General features: G+C 47.8%; 6 protein-coding genes across 6 annotated transcripts; 4 read left to right on the plus strand and 2 right to left on the minus strand.

Annotated features, from left to right (window-relative positions):
* Positions 1-841: 841 nt before the first annotated feature.
* On the plus strand, positions 842-5961 carry MAA_09359 (Pfs, NACHT and WD domain protein; the record flags this gene model as incomplete). The annotated part of the gene is made up of 6 exons (XM_007827357.2): positions 842-1654; positions 1717-3609; positions 3724-4623; positions 4693-5556; positions 5620-5872; positions 5942-5961. The coding sequence occupies 6 exons, from the start codon at positions 842-844 to the stop codon at positions 5959-5961; spliced, it is 4743 nt and encodes a 1580-aa protein (XP_007825548.2).
* A 1529-nt stretch (positions 5962-7490) lies between these two features.
* MAA_09358 (uncharacterized protein) lies at positions 7491-8850 on the plus strand (the record flags this gene model as incomplete). The annotated part of the gene is made up of 7 exons (XM_007827356.1): positions 7491-7667; positions 7825-7851; positions 7914-7986; positions 8082-8383; positions 8465-8534; positions 8591-8728; positions 8807-8850. 7 exons carry the CDS (start codon positions 7491-7493, stop codon positions 8848-8850), a joined length of 831 nt encoding a protein of 276 aa, XP_007825547.1.
* A 438-nt stretch (positions 8851-9288) lies between these two features.
* Positions 9289-11754, minus strand: MAA_09357 (uncharacterized protein; the record flags this gene model as incomplete). The annotated part of the gene is made up of 4 exons (XM_007827355.2): positions 9289-9807; positions 9861-9889; positions 9948-10748; positions 10815-11754. The coding sequence occupies 4 exons, from the start codon at positions 11752-11754 to the stop codon at positions 9289-9291; spliced, it is 2289 nt and encodes a 762-aa protein (XP_007825546.2).
* A 1230-nt stretch (positions 11755-12984) lies between these two features.
* On the plus strand, positions 12985-14617 carry MAA_09356 (hemeolysin E; the record flags this gene model as incomplete). The annotated part of the gene is made up of 6 exons (XM_007827354.2): positions 12985-13284; positions 13380-13830; positions 13899-13938; positions 13994-14165; positions 14220-14424; positions 14496-14617. 6 exons carry the CDS (start codon positions 12985-12987, stop codon positions 14615-14617), a joined length of 1290 nt encoding a protein of 429 aa, XP_007825545.2.
* Positions 14618-14987: 370 nt separating this feature from the next.
* MAA_09355 (cyanamide hydratase) lies at positions 14988-15779 on the minus strand (the record flags this gene model as incomplete). Its single annotated transcript, XM_007827353.1, has 1 exon — positions 14988-15779. The coding sequence occupies one exon, from the start codon at positions 15777-15779 to the stop codon at positions 14988-14990; it is 792 nt and encodes a 263-aa protein (XP_007825544.1).
* A 3263-nt stretch (positions 15780-19042) lies between these two features.
* Positions 19043-19747, plus strand: MAA_09354 (C6 transcription factor (Acr-2); the record flags this gene model as incomplete). Its single annotated transcript, XM_007827352.2, has 2 exons — positions 19043-19492; positions 19553-19747. 2 exons carry the CDS (start codon positions 19043-19045, stop codon positions 19745-19747), a joined length of 645 nt encoding a protein of 214 aa, XP_007825543.2.
* Between the last annotated feature and the right edge of the window lie 956 nt (positions 19748-20703).

The raw sequence follows: 20703 nt of genomic DNA on the forward strand, positions 1-20703 counted from the left end.
ATGGGGGAGTAAAAAACTATGATTTTCGTTCTTGTCCTTCACTCAATTTGTATTTATATACTTTTACATATTTACTTGAATTATGTACTGCTTCAATGCCACCTACCTCACGGTCCCGTCACATGTTATCGTGCTGTTGTTCAATCAAGTCGCGGGTTACATTGCTATAACATGGAATTTGGCTGGGCAATTTATTGTACTTTTAAAGTGCATTTTTTGTGTTTTGGAAGCGCAAGTCCTTTGTCGGTGAAGCCTCTTTGTTGGGCTTACCATCTGTTGGGCCTTTTCCCTGTAAGAAGAGGTCGCAATAACCTTAAAACTTAATAAGAGAGATCGTAGTAATATCTTGGCGTGGCGAGTAGACAAGTAATCCCTACGGCATTATCACGGATACCTTGTTCATCTATTTAAATTCGTCACTCAAACGATGGAATGATTCTGAGATGGTGGGTGAGCGCCGCACCTGAACCAGCACAAATTTCATCACACAAGAGCGTCAGGCATCACTATTTTGTATCGCCTGGCCTGCAACAACAGATATTTTCAGTTCCTTGTCTCAGAATCGGACACTTGACGGCCAAGGCACCTACACATATCACTTCTTATTGGCTGGTCGTTCCAATGAGCCGGCCCAGGGCAACAAAGGCCGAGATTGCCGCGTCTTTCAGAGTCTGCGCCCAGGCCAACATGCCTCCCACACCTAGTTTCATGGTCTAACAAAGAAACATGAGCTCAAAGGGGCCCAGCTGGGTATGCCTATTATCCCTTCGTTTTCCTCATATTTGAGAAGTCGTGCCTCGCCCACCATTTCGTCGTGTCGTGACACATATCGCATTCGACCATGGCAGGCAGGCTCCGGCACATTCCGGCACCCTTGACCCGGCTAAAGGCAAGAATATGCCAGAGTTTGGTAAACGGCTCCGGGTTTCCGTCCCCAAAGGCTGGGAAGGAATCCACCGCGCCATCCACGGGCCCTACCCCTGGGGCAGACCCTCCACTTCTTGTTGGGCAAACGTCCTGCGGAAAGGAACAAGGTGGAAACGATACAGCTGATGACGCGATGTCTAGGCAAGAAGATCAACCCGGGGTGATTTGTGACATCTCTACCAAGGAAGAAGGTCAGAATCATGTTGCGGTGGCGACTGGAGACCGCACCGAGACTCGCACAAGTCTGTCCAACAAATGTTCTCACGACCAATCATCACATGAATCTGATGAACATGTGAATGAAATAAATCATCAGCAAAAATTTTGGACCGACTCGCCATCCGACCATCTCTTCGAACTGAGCGAGGGGCTTTGGAATGAAGCCTATCATAGCCTCAAAATTGATGAGCCCCAACTAGTCTCTCTCTACGAGGAGATTATGCACCAGTGCTGGACGCCGAATTCCCCGAAGAGTTCGATTGCGAGCCGTCCACATAGCGAAGAGGCCGTTGATAACATATTAGAAGACAACAGTAAGCCACTCTGGGCAGAGCAGGCAAAATTCCTGGAGGTTTGGATGGCCGAAAAAGACGACCCAGGAAGACAATGTGATAAACTCTTCAACGCTAAGCAGATGATTATCTTATTTAAAGATATTGTTCGGCCATCGGCCTTGAGCATGACCGGGGCTGCTGTACCGTGGGTTGCTGCATGCCTTGCCGCAAAGGTGATTAAAACTTCAAAGTCGTTTCATTTAGAAACGAACAATTACAGTTAACTAGAATATAGAGCCTATTTCGTCATGGTGTATTATCTGGCCCAGTTGCTCTTGGCTTCATTGAACTCCTCTCGAAAATCAATGGCCTCCGGAGGCTGTCACTTCTTTTACCAGGCGAGACGACAAACACCTCGAATACAACGAAAAGTGGACAGAATCGTGCAAGGGATGCATTAGTATCTCTTTATGCGGCATTGCTGTTGTACATTGTCCGTATTGCATGTTCGACTACGGACAGGAGCATGATTGTCGAACCTGGAGCGATCGACCAGCTTTCCGATCGCACCCGACAAATGGAGGGTGCATTCACTGCTAGTTTCGACAACAAGATTGGGAATGAGCTTCGCGATTTGTTTTCTGAGGCCGAACATGCCAAACATGCCGAACATCCATCAACTCCATTTGGCGGGGGTGAGAATGACAATGACAAACTACCTTCCAACCTTGTCCTGAGCTTCGAGGATGCAGAAGAGATGCTGCAAAAGGCATGCCACGATGAGAAACTACCAGAACACTTGCTCAAATGGATTCTCTCGACGCAAGAGTATTGCAAGTTCTACAGAACGGAGAACACAGATGAAAACCGGGTTCTTTGTGTTTCGGGGTCACCAGGTGCTGGCAAGTCAATGGTCCTTCTGAGGATTGCCCAACATTTGACGCGGCTCCAGGATCCTAGCAGCAATGATGAGAAAGTTGCATGTTTTTTCGGAAACAAATCTAGTTTTGTCCTAGAAACCCCAGCAGCAATTGTGCACAGTCTCATCCGACAGATAATTCGACATCGACCACCTCTATTCCACCACCTTAAAAAAGTGTACAAGTTAACTGGGAGGCAAGTCCTCGACCGGACAACAGACGCATTCGCAGTCTTCGGGGTTCTGTTCAGAATTCTCGAAGACCCAGACTGTCCAGAATTTTGTTTCATTGTCGACGCGATTGACGAGTGCTGCTCTGACGAAGATGATGTCGAAGGGCTAGACAATCTCCTCAGGTTGATTTGCGCGACCATACGGCGATGTCCCAAAGTCCGATGGGTAATCTCTATGAATCCTGCCATTGAGAAGCGCGTGTCTTTGGGCGAGTCAATTGTCCTTGACCTCGATTCCAAAAACATGGCTGCGATTTTTAAACAGAGTGTTGGCTCCAAAGTCGCAGCTATGGTCGGTGACATTCGCCTGCCCGACGACAAAAAAGCACTTCTCCAGGACCATCTCGCTGAGAAGTCGCAAGGGAATTCGTTGTGGGTGAACACGGCTTGTAAAATCATGCAACACCACCCATTTTTGTGGGATATCATGGATGTGCTTGAGGAACTACCAAATGATCTGGAAGGATTGTACAACTATTCCATGGCGACAATTAGAAAACTTCCTCCTGGGACTTTCGAATTTTGTAGGCAAATCCTTCAAATCGGGGCCGCGGCATACCGGCCTCTATATCTCTGGGAACTGCACGCCTTGGCAGAACTGCCCGCTGTTGTGGATGTCAAGTTCATCATTGCCAAAGGGTGTTTTGCATTCCTGGAATTACGTGATGATATAGTACGGTTTGTCCACTCCTCGGCCAGGAATTATGCCCGGAAGACTCTGATTCAGGGGTCAAAGGCGCGCGGAGAATTTGTACTGCGGTGCCTCCAATTTCTCCCGAACCATTTCAGAACGGCTGTAGCCGCAGAGTCTCAAACGGAGCAGGAGGAATACATCCACCTTCTGTGCCATTACGCTGAATGGTATTGGATGAGGCATCTGTCTGCATTGATCAGTCGAGATGCCAACGAGGTGCCGTGGGAAGAGCTTGCTGCCTTTCTCCAACAGCACCTCCTAGCATGGATAGATAGACTGGTACTGGCTCAAGGTCTGGCCGTGGTCATGGCTCAGATAAATAATCTTGTACTTGTCCACAAGGTAAGCATCATTCGATTTCGTTGTGGCTCATTTCTTCTCGCAAGGCTGCGAGGACTTCTGCCGCACGCCGAAATCATAAGCTTGAATATTCCTTTCTAATTCTCGAAACCACAGAAATTCCTGGACCAAGATGCTGCCACCCAAAGTCCACGCGTCGAGTTTTGTCTTTTACTTCTCCAACGTGCAACACTTTTCCTCCGATTTCATCAATCCACAAACAGTCCCCCCGGAGTATCTGCTAGCAACAGCCTCATCTTTTATCTCGACCAGCTTTATTCCATCGAGGAAATGCTCGGCGGCAAGGCACCGTGGCTAGCTTCTCCGCCGATAGGTCGAGTTATGAGGCCCGTCCCCTACCTGGCCCTGGAAGGTCACCGGGACTGGGTCTGGGCATGCACCTATTCTGGAGATGGACGATATGTAGCCACCTGCTCCGACGACAAAACAGTTCGCATCTGGGACAGCCATACTGGTGAATTCCAAGTCCTCCTCGACAGATTCGATAAATGGGTAAACCGGCTAACATTTTCCCCCAGCGGCCTGCTGGCAACATCAGACGACTCAGCCATTAAGATCTGGGATTACAGGCTATCTGTTTTAGAGAAGACTTTGGACGGAAATAATATGTTCCCTGGGGACGGATTCGAAATCAGCCATGTTACATTTTCCCCCAAAGGCGACCAACTGGCAGCAGCCATATGGACGACTGTTTTCATCTGGGACACTCAGACGTATGAAGCAAAGAAATGGGAGCGCCAGACATGTATAAGGCGGTTGAAATTCTCCGCAGATGGGCGCCTACTCGCAATAGCCTCATCAAATGACATTACTATCGTTCTAGTGGAAGACGGCAGAAGTGAATGGTCGAGGCCTCTGGAAAACAACAAAGAGAAGATCAATGGAATCTGTTTCTCTCCAGACTCCAAGTCCATGGCATCCTGCTCCACCGACGGCATTGTCAAAGTATGGGATATTACGTCCGGTGCCCCTCCGCACACTATTCGCTTTGGGTTGGTATCGTCGTACACCTCTCTTGATTTTTCGGCTCACGGCTTGCGTTTTGCTGCTGCTGAGAAGTCCTAGGACACCATTGCGATCGAGGCCTGGAACATCCAAGGAACGGAGTACGATATACAACAGAAAATCTTGTCTTGCCAATCTAGACCAGTCTTGTCGCTGTCTTATTCACCCACAGAACAGTTCCTGGCGTCGTCTTCCACAGCCACAGGTGAAGTTGCTCGCATTTGGGACCTGGAGAATGCGTCGTTACCTATCCTCAATGTCTCCGAGAGAGCCGGTGATGTGGTCCCACATGCCAAGCATAAGGAGAGTGTTTGCTTCGTGACAATTTCCGTGAGTGGTCAACTCATAGCTTCTGCTTCCTCAGATGGGCAAATACACATTTGGAATGGGTGTACTGGCAGGCACAAGAAACCCTTGGACCTAAGTGAAGAACACAAGTCTATCATGTGGCTTGCTTTTTCAGCGGATGACTCAATGCTAGTTGCAACTTCCATGGAAGGGGGTATTCTGGTTTGGCATCTAGAAGCCTCGACGCAACCACGTTGGTGTCATGCCCATGAAGACTGGGTCCGGTCTGCCGTGTTCTCGCCTGACAGCAAGCTCCTGGCATCAGTAGCAGATGACGGCAATGTCAAGGTGTGGAAGCTTGGCCCAGAATCCCAAAGAAGTCTTGAAGAACAACAACCCAAAATACTTAAAGGTCACGCTTCGATGGTTATTTGCGCTGCCTTCTCAGCTGACGGAAAACTCCTCGCGTCCGGCGGCGGTGACTGCGTTCGAATCTGGGACTTGACATCAGTGACTCACCAGAATGGTCAAGGCGCCACAGAGCTGTCTCAATTTGAAGAGCATGAAGAAACAGTGACTGCCGTCGCCTTTTTTCCAGATGGAGAGTTCCTTGTGTCGTCCTCGCGTAGCGACGTAGTAAGAATATGGAAAAGGAGGACTGGTCAAACGCTGCATAAAATATACTGCTGCGAGGTCCAGGCATTAAGAATGACTGTGGATGTATCGAAATATATTCACACCAATATAGGTGTTTTCGAGGTTGGCGGCATTCCCGGAAAGAGTCTACGCCACCCAGACCCGCGTTGGTATAACCGCAGATCCAGGGAGGGGGACCTCTTTTCGTTGCCATCCTGGTCATCATGGGGCTTAAGCTCCTCGCAGGACTGGATCCAGTGGAAAGGTGAAAATCGCATCTTTATTCCCAGAGAATACCGTACCACTGAAGGGAATAGTATATGGATCCAGGGTTGTACAGCAGTAATCGGGTGTACTTCTGGTGAGGTTCTAATACTGAAGCTAGCGAAGGATGGATATTTGTAATTGCTTCGTCCTAGAATGAGATATTTGAGCTGTATGTGGATAAATTCTCTTTATATCTCGGCGGAGGACTAGTAATTCCATTGCTGGAATCTTCCCCCCACCAGCCTTGGTGAAATAGCTTCTCCTCGACACACTCAGCAGGAGTTCTTAGTTTGTCTTGAGCAGCTTGGACCTCCTTGTTCTCTGAGGGCCGTGAGTCGCAATCTCTTACATGCTTTGAGCAAGACTGCTCCCACAGCCCGTTGGGACCACGCGGGCAAACCATGTCTAGCCCGCTTTCCGACTAATGTTTGTTTTGCTCGGCTTTATTAAGATGGTTATGATAAGTTATCAATAAAGCTTGTTTTATTTGTTGAAAAAAGTGTAATCCTTTAACAGACAAGAAGCAAAGAAGGCTGCATTACTGCAAGCCATGCGCGAAGGGGCAAGTTCGGTGTCTTCCAATGCCCGCTGCCATCTTGAGAAGAAGCATCATATGACCATTGTAGCACCACACTATCAGGAGTGATGCGTTATAGTGTGCTCGTAAACAGGAGAAAAGCAGCATGGCCGAGATCGGCAGACACAAAGTTGAACCAAAGGGTCCTGGCAGGGGTCAAACACGAAACTGGAAAATCATGCATATCCGGTCAGACAACTTCGGTAGCACACTTCATCCTTGCATCGATTAACGACGCCATGCATGCCTGAGCGGTAAAACCGGAGGGGGACAGCGGCCGCGAGCTCACCATGTTGTCCCAATTGCTTTTGCTTTAGCAAGTGTGATGGAGGCAAGTGTAACTTGACCCTTGCGGCATACACGAAAGCTCGTCCAGAAGCCAGGCCAGCATATCTGACGTTTTCAATCAAATTACCCCGACACTATTCAGCTTCAGGTGTACCTTGCGAATAGTTGAGCAGCAACTATTATCGTTGCAGGGGATGGCACCAACTTTTGCTGGCCAGCGCTGTCTGCAAGAAGAAGTGCATAAAGGCATAAAACTCCCTCGCAAGATGACGTTTCTTTAAATGGGATCAACGGGCAACGCAATGGCAGGAGTATTGACTTTACCCAAACGCCCGCCCCTACACCCCGGTAGGGCGACATTGCATCAGACCAGACTCTCTCCACATGCATGCATTCAATGGTCGGATTCAGATGCAATTCAACAAGAATGACATCGGTTGTCATTTGCCGGCTGATGCGTCCGCGTTGCTATCGGGCTTGTCCACTGAGCCCTGCAGCAGAAAGATACGGAATAACGGCCCTTGACCGAACATCCCTGAATCCAGTTTATAAATGTGCGCTTTGGCTCTCTCTCTGTGACCTCTGTGATGATGTAATGTAGCCCCATGCTAGAATTCCCCGAAAAGACATCCACACGGACGCAGTTTGCTCATCCAATACTCATTCCGTTTCTTGGAAGTATATGCCAAACAACCCTACCGTACCGTTCTGGAAAACATCAAGCACAAGGCTACTTCACAGCCTCCAGCTATCCCTATTAGCATAAAGCAGCGAAGCGCAATTACTTCAATACCCAGTCATCATGGGCGTTGATCTGGACTACCTTACCCCACGGGGCCTCTTGGTGAACAAGAATTTTGTTTGCCAGGGGCCTTCATTTAGCAGCCTTTTTCTAGCTATCAACAAGATGCTTGACGTGCCGCACAGCAAAGAGACGATGGCCCAGGAGTTCAATTTTTCCAACGACGCATTTGACGTGGTAAATATATTCAAAGTTTTTGGTTCAAAGAGAATTCCATCTAATGGGGAGTAGCTTTTAGATGTACTTGAAGACTGCCTGAAGTACATGGCAGAGGTACACCTTTTTGTATCCGTATTCTCCGGATTAATTACAACTGGCTTACTCTTACTTGCAGATTCATTCCAACGCAGGAAAGCTCAAGGTATCTGGAAGATCTATTATCTGTTCGTGAACCGGAAGTAGTGCTGATATTTCTAAATCTAGACAGCATATCGCGATGTCGGTGATGTCTGCGATAGAATCCTTGTCCTTTCGGCCTCAGCCCCAGAAGATTACAGTTCGTACCACTACCCAAAATCATTCTCAAAGTTTTAAAAATCCCGCATTACGTTGTGTTTTTGCTTAGCTAACATTATTCTCGCTCAAACTTAGATAAACTATTTGATGATCTGGCACGGCTGTACAAAGATGAATCGGACAATGAGGCACTGCGCAAGTCTGTCAAAGAACAAATTGATGCACGCTTAGCTGGCATCAACAATGTGTCTACCAAGGCTACAGCTACAAGAGCAGTCTTGGCCACTTCCACAGATGCCGTTACATTAGCACAGGACCAGCTGAAGCAAGTTGGCGCGCAGCTAAACACCGAAGCCATCTATCGTCGACTCCTCGAAGCCTTTATGCCTGACATGGTAAAAATCGCCATGAATAACTTTGCAATCAACATGATGAGAGTATGTTATCACCGCCAGTCCCTGATTCGAGACACTGCCCATCTCGAGAATTGCGATTGCCTAACAAAGAGGACCATGTAGGCATGGATCGGGCAAATACAATTGACTGACGGGACTGCTGCCTCGTTGGTCGAGCTGCAGAAAGCTGTCGGTAAGCTGGCTTGGTCGACAAACTAGCAAAAGGCGCCAATTTAACGACTTGTTTAGGTGCCATTGCGGAGATTGATATGGATCTTATTTCATTGCGCAAGTATGTTGAGGAAAACACTACACCCGGGCCATCTCCTATTTTGGATTTACAGAAGGGAAACATACTTGAGAAGTGGGAAGACTTGGATAAGGAAGGTGAGTGCAGGCGTCATTGCTTTCAGACGAAGTTCGGTTTGGAGAGTGACTGACTTTGTTGCGTTGCCCCATTTGCAGTGAGAAAGTTCAAATCAAACTTTATTGATACTGTGAGAGCTTGAAAGAAAGGCCAATGGATGATGTTTACTTTGATGGAGGAATTCTTGGTTAATGGACAATCGGGATTCCTGAGTACTTTTTTCTCGATCGCGCATTTGACTAGGAGCTGTGTCATATAGCACGATCATCTGGATAATTTAAGCAAATTGAGAGATTCTCTAATTTCTTATATGACAAGGTACAACTGTACGAGCAATAAATCGCGTTGTGATCCTGCTTACAAATTACTACCGTCTTGAATGAGCGATTTGATCTTGACAAACTAAGTCGCTGTCTGGTGGAAAACATATCATTCAAACCGCTTGGCAAGATATAGAAAATACGAAAAACGTTGCTTTGTACCATATTCATTTAGAAATAAACGTGCATGGGCAACTTCATCTGCACTTCAACACACTCCCATCAAAGCAGATACTAGATGACGCTGTACTCTGAATACATTACTTCTTCGCTGAGTCCTTCACCCCAGCCCTGCGACGCTTCGCATCAAAGCGAACATTCCCGGTAAACTGCAAATCAACCCCCTTGAAGCCATCCAAACGAATGTCCTCTGGGTTCAACAGCTCAATCTTCCACTGAGTAAACGGAGTGGGCTCGGCATGGTCCTTCGTTTCAAAGGCGGGATAGACGCGAGTTTTGCCTCTGTTCCCATTTTCGTCCAGCTCGTATGAGCACCTCCGAGATTGAGGCAGACTTGCAAAACGGAACACCTTGTCTTTTTCAATGTCTGCGTAGATTCCGGAAGTGGTGATGCGCAAGTTGACCACCACCACGCCGCCCTTGAGAGCGCTTGGATTGGGGAGCACTCCGAGCAGGGTAGGATTCAGCCCGTCCAGACGGTAGTGGGAGCCTTCGTCGAAATCACTTGCGAGCCCCTTTTCCGGAGCAAGTGTAAAGCTACCAATGTGGCTCTTCCCCTTGATGCCGTCTTTCATGGATTGCCCATATCCAGCAGGGAGCTGTTCCTCGTCAGTGCTTTGCAATATGAACGTGGGCAGATACGTAAACTTACATCCTCAGAGTCGATGTTATAGTCGAAAGCTAGACAACATACTGCTTAGCTCATACTCAGTATACGATGGTCTTGGTTGCTACCTACGTTGAAAGTCGCTGGAATATCGTGAATCGGCATTTACCATCTCTTGTATGATCGTGGAGAGGTCTTGCTGGTATTCATCGAGAACCTTCCGGGAGTCAAGAGTAATAGAACTTTCAGCAAGGGCCCAGTAACGATAGGCCCATGCCATGTTCCGCAGGGATATCACAACAGTGGTTCTGAGAGCCATGGCGCGATCATAGAGCATGGACTCGGCAAGAGCATAGATGGCCTCTTGTTCCTCGTACTCGTCCAGCAGCTTTTGCAGGTTGGAAATTTGTTGCTGAGACACAATGACTTCCATCTGAGCCTGGACATACTCGTAGCCAGCCTTCACGCTCTCAGCATGGGCCTGAGCCAGCTGCTTCCCATTGATGGCATGCTTCCGCAGCGCGAGTCTATAGTCGCTGGCAGAGTCGACACCCTCGCTCACAGCGAATTCCATCTGCTCGTCTGACTCGAGAATCCATTTATCCCACGCAGCCATTGTAACAATGGCCGCGGCATTCGCATCACCCTGGCTAGTGCCAGTGATGGTTTCCAGAGATGGAATCTCAACGGACGGATCGAGCTCGAACTGGCCAACTGCATCCACCACGGACTCTATGATGGGATACAATGCCAACAGTGCCTCGACACACTCGGCCAACTTCTGAAAGGTGTCGGATCTCAAGACTTTGCCGATTTGACCAACGATGCCCTCTGCTACCTTTACTGCCTCGACGGCCTTGCCTACAGCGTCTGCGGCGCCACCACCGCCTCCAGGGTTGCCCATGCAAAGCGTTGCAATATTCAAGGCAAAGGCTGCAATTAGAAGTTAGTCTAAAATCACAGAGATTTAGCTGTTGTGGAAAGTAGGCATGGGCTTACAAGCGGCTGCCATGAGGATTTGAAGCACGGCCTTCAACTCCTGCTCATCTTTCCACTTCTGGAGCCCATTCTCGAAACGAATCCTGAGGATCTCCAACGCAAAGTCGTCCTCTTTAAACTGCGCTTCACAGCTCAAGGCGGTCTGACGAGCTGATTTGTACTTATCCAGCGCCAGGTTGCGAAGATTGACGCGCATGGAATTCTCATTTCTAGCCTGTGCGAGCATGGTATTCCAAGCCTGCTTGTGGACTTCCAACGATTCCTGCTTATCCTGAAACCGCTCAAACTGGGTCTCGAAAGCAGTGGCAGCATTAAGCGCCTGCTGCGTAGACTCTTTATATCTATCCAGGACTAAAACAGGGGCATAGCTCATGTCAGGTCCTGCCATGGCTTGTCCGGCGAGTTGCTGGCCTACTGCCACCGCCTGCGTGTTGAGCAGACTAAAGTACTCTTGCTTAGTCGTCATTGTCGCTACGTACGAGCTCAACGAGACAGCAATGGATATGTTCTTCCAGAACTGGACAAGAGCAATACGCAGTTGCGTGTTCAGGCTTGCCTTTAGGTCATCGCTTGAGGTGGACGGGTACTGCTTCTCGTACTCATGCTCCAGCTTGCCATTGGAGAAGCCGATAGAAACACCAATATACTCGGACTCGGGGCCCAGATCAAGTTTCAAAGTGTCGGAACCAGTGGTTACAGTGACAGGCTGGTCTAGAATAGCGGCATAGATGGATATTGCACCCGAAGCGTCGGGCGGTATCACTATGGTGGCCGGCGCGTCTGCTGTCAGAACCCTTGCCGTGATTTGTATGGTGCCGTTTTTATAAGGTGAAATAACAGTCTCATGCTTCGTCAGAGCAAAAACGTCGGTGAAAATATTCAGCCTGAGCATAGAGGGCAAAAGTGCCGTGGATGCGTCAAAGTAAACTCCTCGGAGCATCGCGGTTTTCTTGTGATCCCATGTCAGAACAGAATATGAAACTTGTCAAAATAAGTTCTACTTGCCGCATTTTCGTTCACATTCTCTGCTTCTCGTAGAGGAATACTAGTCACATCCTTTGACGAAGCATAGGCTTTCCATTCCGCCGGGGTGCTGGGCTGGGGCTTCGGGTTGGACATGGTGGCAGGCTCGTGAGTCTTGGATGTCGCTGTTGCTGTATGCTTTGTCCCCTTTCTTTGTCTCTGTTTTCACCAAATACCAGAAAGCCTGCAACTTTAAAACTGGTTCTTGTACAGAAATAAATGCCAAGTTCATTGACACACCGGGCCAAAGGCAATACGCAACCACTTCATATTAGCCTTCAACGGCCTCTTTCGGTCTACCATCTGATCGAGCATGTGATGGCGCAAGACACGGTATTGCCGATAGATCTGTATTGAAGTCCGATAGCGGCTCGTCTTGCAGTATCGGCTGTCCAAGTTGATTCATCATTTTACCCCCTCATTTTCAGTATTCACTACAACACGGGCTGTGAGCTGCATCGTGACTCGTCATTTTCACCAAGTCATAGTCGTACGAAGTAACAAGACCCTTGTGGTGAACATTTCCCCTCTTCTATTACTCACAAAAACGGGCACGTACATATTTCAGCTCCGGATTTATGTACGTGGCGTCCGAAGGGGTGCTCTTGTTCCATTACCAAACATGGCCACCTGTACGTGGTGGTGCCATGAAACATGTACGATATCTCCAAAAAGCAGCCGATGTGGGAAAAAGCAACATTTTTGTGCGCAGAAGTCACCAGACGCGGGAGGAATGCTATGCTACCCCATCTGCATTCTCAGCTCATGCACGCCCACCGACACAAATGGGGACACAAAAGATTACTGCATTGATATAATTATGCATTCTCTCATGCATGCCTCGAGGAAACAGGTAGGTTACAATTTGTCGATAAAGCATGCAGGTGTGTTACTGCCACCTCCAGTATGTCTGAGGGCGAGGCCGAGGTTTCGACAGCCTGTACGAGGCGTCAGTGTCATCGGCACCTCCGTCAGACAGCCAACACTTTGGTATACTGGCATATATATATAGACAGAGAAAAAAGGGCTTGAGCCTACAATAGAACTCTCATTGTAATAGATACTGAGGTAATCTTTGCTACCTGTCCGTGTGTTTAGTCACTTATCAGCATCATATTCACTCTCCAGATTACGGCTTTTCCTGAAAATGACTGGCTTTGACCCCAGGCAACCAATTACGGATCCATCCGTATTTTCCCCTAGGGGAATGTACGTGGACAACCGCAGTGGCAATAAGGGGACTCAAGACGACGATGATGACGACGTCAAAGCCTTCGTTTTCGATGCTTCCGATATGAAAGCGCTGAACCGATTCCTGGGCACGGGAAGAAAACTACAAACCACTCGCTCAGAGTATCTCAGGTGGTTAGGAATCTCGGACACGCCGGGTGAAATCAGTGCAGCCCTCGGAAAAGAACTGGAATCCCTTCTCAAAACGTATACTTCGGTGTGTATTCTATTCTCATCCTGTTGCCTACGCCGTCCGACCTGTGTTTTTAAATTCATCGCAAAGACGGCACTTGAGACTAACAAAAAAAACAGATCAAAAGCGACTGTACGCAGTTCAAGGATGTAACATGGAACAGAATTGTCGATATTGCCGGGGACATCAAGTCCTACGCCACCATGTCAGGCGGAAAAGAAAGCACCTCGTACTACGTGCTCATGCTCAAGTTCATTGGGGACTACCACGAAGAAAACAAGAAACCCAACCCGGACAAGGCGAAACTCGCAGAATTGAAGGAAAGTATCCAGTTCACCGTCGACGCTGAGCTTAAAAAGCTGGGCGAACTGCAGGCTGGTGCGCAGGAAGCTCTTACAGGCCTTGGAGCTTTTGAAAGAGTGTGCGAGCAACATGGCCTCGCTGTAGAAACGAATGCAAACTCTCTTGAAGCACAGTTGAAGAAAGAGGGCAACGACATTGAGACTATGAAGAAGAAAATCGAGGAGGCACGCGCAGAAATTGATGACTTGCAGGGCCAAATTGATGGAAGTAAGATATAAAAACACCACCTAATCTCTTCTAGACCACATTGCTAACCGGAAATTGCGCCGTTGAAGAGAACCAAGCAATCAATGATGCTCCAAAGTACATGTGGGTGTAAGTAGACAAACTAGCTCAACGTACGATGAAAAGAGCCGATTCGCTAACCCAGCATCACAAGCTGGCCAATCGGCACTGCTATCGGCACCGGTATTGTCGTGGAAGCCAAAAAGGCCATCAAGAGATTGAAAGAGGCCATGGAAAAGGTGAAGAAGGTTCTGGACGACTACGAGTCCAAGATGAAGACTGCATCTCGTCTGGAGACAAATCTCAAGTTCATAAGTGTGAGTATCGCACTTGCCAATCGCCTGCTTACTTCCGGGTCTAATACATTGCAGAAACAAGTCAAGGACCTCGGTACAGAGATTGGACCTGCCATCAAGACCTTGCAAAAGCTCCAGGGAGCTTGGAAGAGCATGGAGACGGATCTCTCAGCCATCAAGGACTTGATCGAGTTTGATACGGACAACATTCCGCCCATGTTGATCACTAGGCCGCAGTTGCAGGGCATTGTTGACGAATGGAACGAGCTGAAGGATTACGGTACGTCAAGGGCCAAAAAGATGAGAGCGTGCCTTGATGAGATGTGACGCTAATGACTATGTGTTTCCCAGCGAGCAACTATATTGAGAATGCGTATATTAGCGACGAACCAAAGGCTGTGAGTATTGCAGAGTATATTTCTGAACTGGAGGATGCAATCATGAGAATTGAGGCGATGGAGAAGGGTCAGTAACGGAATGACGGTGTGTATGGGAGAGCGTTCACTTTCATTCACCAGGCTGCTACTGAGCTTAGTAGATGTGGCTTTGTCTTACGAGAGCCTGAGATTCTTCATTATTTACTCATTGCCTATTCAGTTTCCTTTGACATTGACGTGATTTCTAGCTTTTCGCCTGGCGAATGCAGAATGAAATGGGATGACCCCCTTCTTACTACCGCGGAATAGAATGGATAGCTCCCCTTAGCGATGCCATATATAGGCCTGTGGCGTGCCATGTTGAGTTTCCCGGCGAAATCTCTTCAAGAAATCTACTGAAAGAGCCTGACTGTGCTATAATAAACACCTTTCAGATACACTCTGACATACTTGCCAACAAAATATCTTATTCCCATTCTGTCATGAGTGTGTTGGTTTCGATTTCCTTATCAAAGTTAACCAGGTGAGTTGAATGACACCACGGCTTAAGGGTCTCCTCCATGCGGATAGCATTCGAGAAAAATGTGCACCATTTCAATCGAGGGTAAGCTTTATTAATCTCAGCGACGGTCGATCGATGAATCAAAGTCTTGAAGCCCGCGACATGCGGATGAAAGCCCGTGTTATCAAATGTTGTGGCAAGCTGAATAAGCTGGCCCATGTACGTAATCTCTCCATCAACCCCCATATCCTCATGTCGGATGATGGCTTCCGCAGCAGCTTCGGCCTGATCGGTGGTGGCTCCGAAATCCTTTAGCGCCTGTAGAGCTTTGATGCCACCGTAGATATCGAAAGACATCCGCGTAGCAGTCAAGAATTCCTCGGCGGTTCCGAGGTCGTGCAACAGACAGGTCAGAGCCCAGGTCACGGGGTCAAGCTGAGACGCCAGTTGTGGAAAATGCTGTTTCGTTATAGCCATGCCTTGGAGACGCGTTAGTATACGACGATTGTGCTCGCCTAGATCTACCGATTGCATACCGTAGAAATACACTCTCATAGAGTGGTTGAAGGTTTCTGGGTGGAGAACCTTTTTGGCATATTCCATGGTCTTTTCGACAACGACGTCACCAAATGGGAATGTCAGGTCGTCCATGGACAGAGCCGCTATTTCGACACATACGAGGCGGTTACCGAATATAAGCCCGGCATTTGCGGGCGTCTTGGTCCAGCCATTGGCCGCAATCTCGTTCTGACACATGGTGAAGGTTATAGTAGTTCTGGCAGATAAAAAGATAGTTCAGAGCGTTTGAATCTACAGTGAGAAAAAACGAGAGAATATCGAAGCGGGTTACGGTACCCTTTTATAGACGAGGTCAACGCTCCTGGGTGTGTGTGACACGAACAGCGAATGGAGCCAGACATGGAACTTGACTGTTTACCGAACTAGGAAGTAATTTTACGTGGGGCACCGGCGACATTGAACTCGACTCGGCTTATGGATTATGCCACGTGGGTGAACTAGCAGACGTCTCAAAGTAGTAGTACTGTTTGTAGTAAAGTCTAAGCCAGTAGTAAATTTACTTAGTACCACAGGAAACTGCGGCATTCGGCGATCCCTCGGTCATGTTCACCACAGCGATTAATAAGACTAGCATGGGCCCGAATAAGAGTGTTTCACCGGTCATCGGGTTTCACTCTCGAGACATGAAGCAAAAATACATTACAATGACGGCCCCTGGCCGAATATTCCGGCTATCCTGCTGCTGTGTGCCCTTTTGGCTCTTGGACAGACAGCCGACTAAGAAAGTAGATGGACTGGATGTAATTGTAAGAAGTCATGAATGAAAGGTACTATCAGTGAAATATTATAGCTAGTTTTTTTGACTGGCAGGAATAATTCAGATGCTAGAAGAACAACATGAAGAATAAATTCGGGAGGAAATTGTACTTAATCATACATCCGTCAATAGTCCGAAGCGACCACTACATTACGAAGTCGTCATTATTTTCTGCGTCCAACATGCGATCTCATTAGTGCTCCTTAGAAAACCTTTCTAACCTAATACTAAATCGCAACGAAATTTGATATATGGTGGAATGATTCACTGTAAAGTGTGTGTTGTCTTCAGGTAGTATTAGCTACGAACATCTAATTCTCTTCGTGGTTGGATTTTCGAATAGTAAAGAGATGTGATGTGCTGTACACTGGAATGCGAAAAGGTAAAGAATCTTGACATAACTCATGGCCCAATAGGTAAAAACCGGCTAAAGAGGAAATACATCCAAAAACGCCGGCCACTCTCATGAGGCTCGTGCTCGTGCTCACATTGCCATCTGCTCTGGCAAAGCACGATGCGCAGTTAAAAATATAGGATAACTCTAGTGCGCCGTAAATAACAATATTTGGAACATTTCTGTGTCAAAATTAGCAGTGCTCTGTCCGTTTAGTTCAGACTGTGCCGTACGTTGGCCAAGAGGCGACAAAAAAGAGTAGATTGAGTATGCACCAGACTATATCAGGTTTACCGCGTTAGTTGATATTCCAGTCTTTTGTATATGATGGCTTACCTAGTTGGTAAATGCCAAAAGCATTATAATACTCGGATGTCTGGCCCTGATATGATTCGAGAATACCCATTGAAGGCATTACCAGCACTCCGTATCCACCGTAGTACAGACCTATTCAACGACATATAATTAGTATTTATAACACTTTAGAATTCAAGAGGGGGTTCGTTACCAAAAGCAGACAAGACTGTGTATCCAAACGTGTTGCCTCTTGCCATTTCCCACTGCGCGGAGATTAAAAGCCCAATTCCCGCAAGAAAACAGAGGTTTCCTATAAAGACAGATTGGTTTGACACCCCGCGGAAGCCCGCAGCAGACAATGATAGGGCGAGTAAGGTGGTTGCGAACGCGCCAAAGCCCAATGCATTCTGGAGCAAATGCACATTAGTAGTCTGTCACCAGCTTGCGTAGAAGAGTGACTCATACAGGATTTGCAAGGCGCCTGTATCCCGTAGCGGATGGACCAGACGCCTTGATATTGGTTTCTTCCGATGTTTTCATTACGGACAGTTGTGGGTTCACTCTCCGTTGAACAGGCGGCATTGTGCTTATATACTCCACGAGAGGGCCAGAAAAGCGTGGATAGCAAACAAGGTCTGAGCCGCCATGACATGGTGATCATCCTCAAATCCACTCCCAATCTTTTCCTATGCGGGTATAGCCTGCTGGTGGCCGCGTTATTTGAGTGTCCGTGAAGGCTTGGATTCAGCAGTGCATGAAAAGGATTCCCTGGCAGACTATAAACCAGACCACTAATGGGCTACCCATCGAGTGGACTACCCCATAAATGGCACGTCCAAGAAGTCTCATATTCTGCGAGTTCCATCCGATGCGGATTGAACATATATGCAGGGGTCTAGCGATGACATATAGACAAGTCTGGCCATCGTGAACCGACTTGGCCCGACACTTGTTGCAGTCGGTCTGGCTTGTCTTTCTACTTTCCGCTCATATTTTCGCCAGTAATATGATGTCAAGTCGGTCAACCAGTTGACTAACTAACTAACTTCCATGGTATTTGAAGTTTTAATGTTGGTAAGCAGTCAATAACTAATAATGCGTCTAGAGAGTTTCTGGCCAATAATCAGCCAGGCCCCACTCCCAATATTTACCTATACAGGTATAGCTTGCCAAGACCATTGTGGAGGTAACCCTAGCCTGATTCTGTTGGAATGCAACATCCAATGTTCACTCTCGCCCAGGTCTCGTCACATCGCACATCGCAGGTAACCCCGTACAAGTCTTGTTCCGAAACGTCCGATGGATTCACCTAAGAGTATTGCCTTCATTGCGACGGAGTCGCCGAGGTAATTCCATTCGTCCCAGATCTCATTGGATATCCACCTCATCACCACGGTCTGCAAAACAGTTCAGTGACGTCTTCCTTTCATACGCAGCATTTTGTCGGCAAGCGACGTTTCACCAAATTAAGCACACCATGGATACGTCTTGCTATACGTGTCGCCGTCGGCGCGTGGCATGTCAAATGGCTCAGCCACCATGCAGGAAATGCACCCAAGCTGGGCTACAGTGTACGAAAACAAGACCATTTCGATGGGTCCAAGATGCTGCGTTTAGGACAACAGCGAGAAGGGATACTCCTGCAAAGAAAATGCCGACACATGATGTGGTGGCTGTCGGCAATCATCAGAAGTCTCGGCTGGCGGCCAGGGGGGTTATGGGTATGGTCCTCCATGTTGAAGTTGAACAGGCTTCCTACATTTGCAAGGACTGCATCTCTAACAGCTACATACAAATGCCACAGAATATCAGCTTCAACACTGGCCCATAGCTCGTTTAGATGAGCCATCGTTAACACGCTTCAACAGTACCACCCGGTACTATATAGACTACTGTAAGTACATACTTTCCAACGTCTTGCCTGAACAACGAGCAACCCAGTTTTTAATGTATATTACCCTAGATAGTCGGTGCGTTTGCAAGCTCTTTGTTATGTATGACAGCGTCGAGAATCCTTTGCGAAAGGTGACCGGAGCCGCCCTTCATAACCCACTTTTGCTCTCTTCAATCATTGCTCTTTCGGCACGTCATTTAGCAAATGCAAGGCTGCCTGTTCTTCAACCTGGGGAGGCATCACCTTCCAGGACTTGGTGTAGCACCGACCATACGGCTCTCTTGTTCAAGCACAAGACCTTGAAGGGCCTTTCGGATGCTGTGCAGGATCCAAAGTTGCGCATGATGGATACTACAGTTGCCAGCGCCCTACTGCTACTGTTTCTAAATCTTCTGGAATCCGGACGTGATGACTGGAATACGCACTTGGAGGGCATGAAAAGCATCATGTCCCAGCTCGAGGTCCCCCTAGAGCGAAAAGGGACATCATCTCAAGGCCTCGGCCTTTGCGTAACGGGTCTACGGGATTTCGTCGTCAGGCAAATTTATGTGTGCGTACCCCAAGCGTGCTGATATCCAGAATACTTCTATTGCTAACACCAGCTTTAGCATCGAAGTCCTCGGCGCAACGTACACGGACCCGAAGATGCTGCTGAGCCCGTCTACGAGTCCTCCCACAGCGACCAAATTGCTCCAAGAAAAGCTAGAGCATTCGTATCTGGGATGTCCTGGGTATATATTACACGCTCTCGGGGTGTTTTCTTCATGTCGGGACTTTCTCGTTTCGCCAGGACGGAAGAGTGAAAGGGACCTTGAAGCAAACATTGAACGTGCATGTTCAATGCTTACCTGTACGGAAAAGTTTGACAGCCGTGCCTGGGCGGCCGCGTTGCCACAAATGTCTTCCGCTCCAATGCATGTAGACGAACTCGCTATATTATCCGAGGTTTACAAGATCGGAGCCCAGATATTTGGCAGGCGCGTTATCGACGCACTTGTTGGCGACACAACGGTTCAGAATAAGGACCACCTCGTGCATCGGCTTGTTGGTCTTATACGTGAATTAAGACGCAATGACAACTTGTTCAAATGCATCCTCTGGCCAATGGTTATTGCAAGTCTAGAGTGTTGCCAAATAGAGCAGAAAGAGTTTCTGACAGGTTGTCTTCAGAGGTTCTGGCTGGAAACAAGATGTTTAAATGTAATGAATGCCGAAGCAATACTTCGTAAACGGTGGCAGCAGGAAGAGCGGGAAGGGTCAGCGCCGTCACAATGGATATTCAAGATTGGTCGACTTGGGGGTGATTGGCTCCTGATATAGAGTATTCATGATTTACGAGCGCAACATGTGAATTCTTGTACATATTCTGCGACTAATATAAATTAAATACGGCGCCATGTCTTACAATACGGCAGTAGTGTCACAAGTTGGGCTACGACAATGCTTTCATATCTTTTTGTAACTCATCGGACAAGAGGTTAGCGTAAATGTCTACTGGGGTTTACAGGAGGGGTTGTACGGAATCTAATTCTTATCAACAGAGGTCTGAGCATCACAGTCTACGAGGTCCAAATCATGCCTTTACGGATTCAAACAGCATCACAGGTTCCTCCCCTACCTAATTCCACATACGACTCATATATTGCGCAGTCAAGCCACCCGGCCATGTTACAAAAGTGACTAAATACAATCAGGGTGCAGATAACCTAGGCAACAAGTACACTAAAGGTTACCTTGCCGGTTATGCATGGCACTTTAT

Source organism: Metarhizium robertsii, assembly GCF_000187425.2.
Source record: "Metarhizium robertsii ARSEF 23 chromosome Unknown MAA_Scf_1, whole genome shotgun sequence".
Taxonomy (NCBI): Eukaryota; Fungi; Ascomycota; class Sordariomycetes; order Hypocreales; family Clavicipitaceae; genus Metarhizium; species Metarhizium robertsii.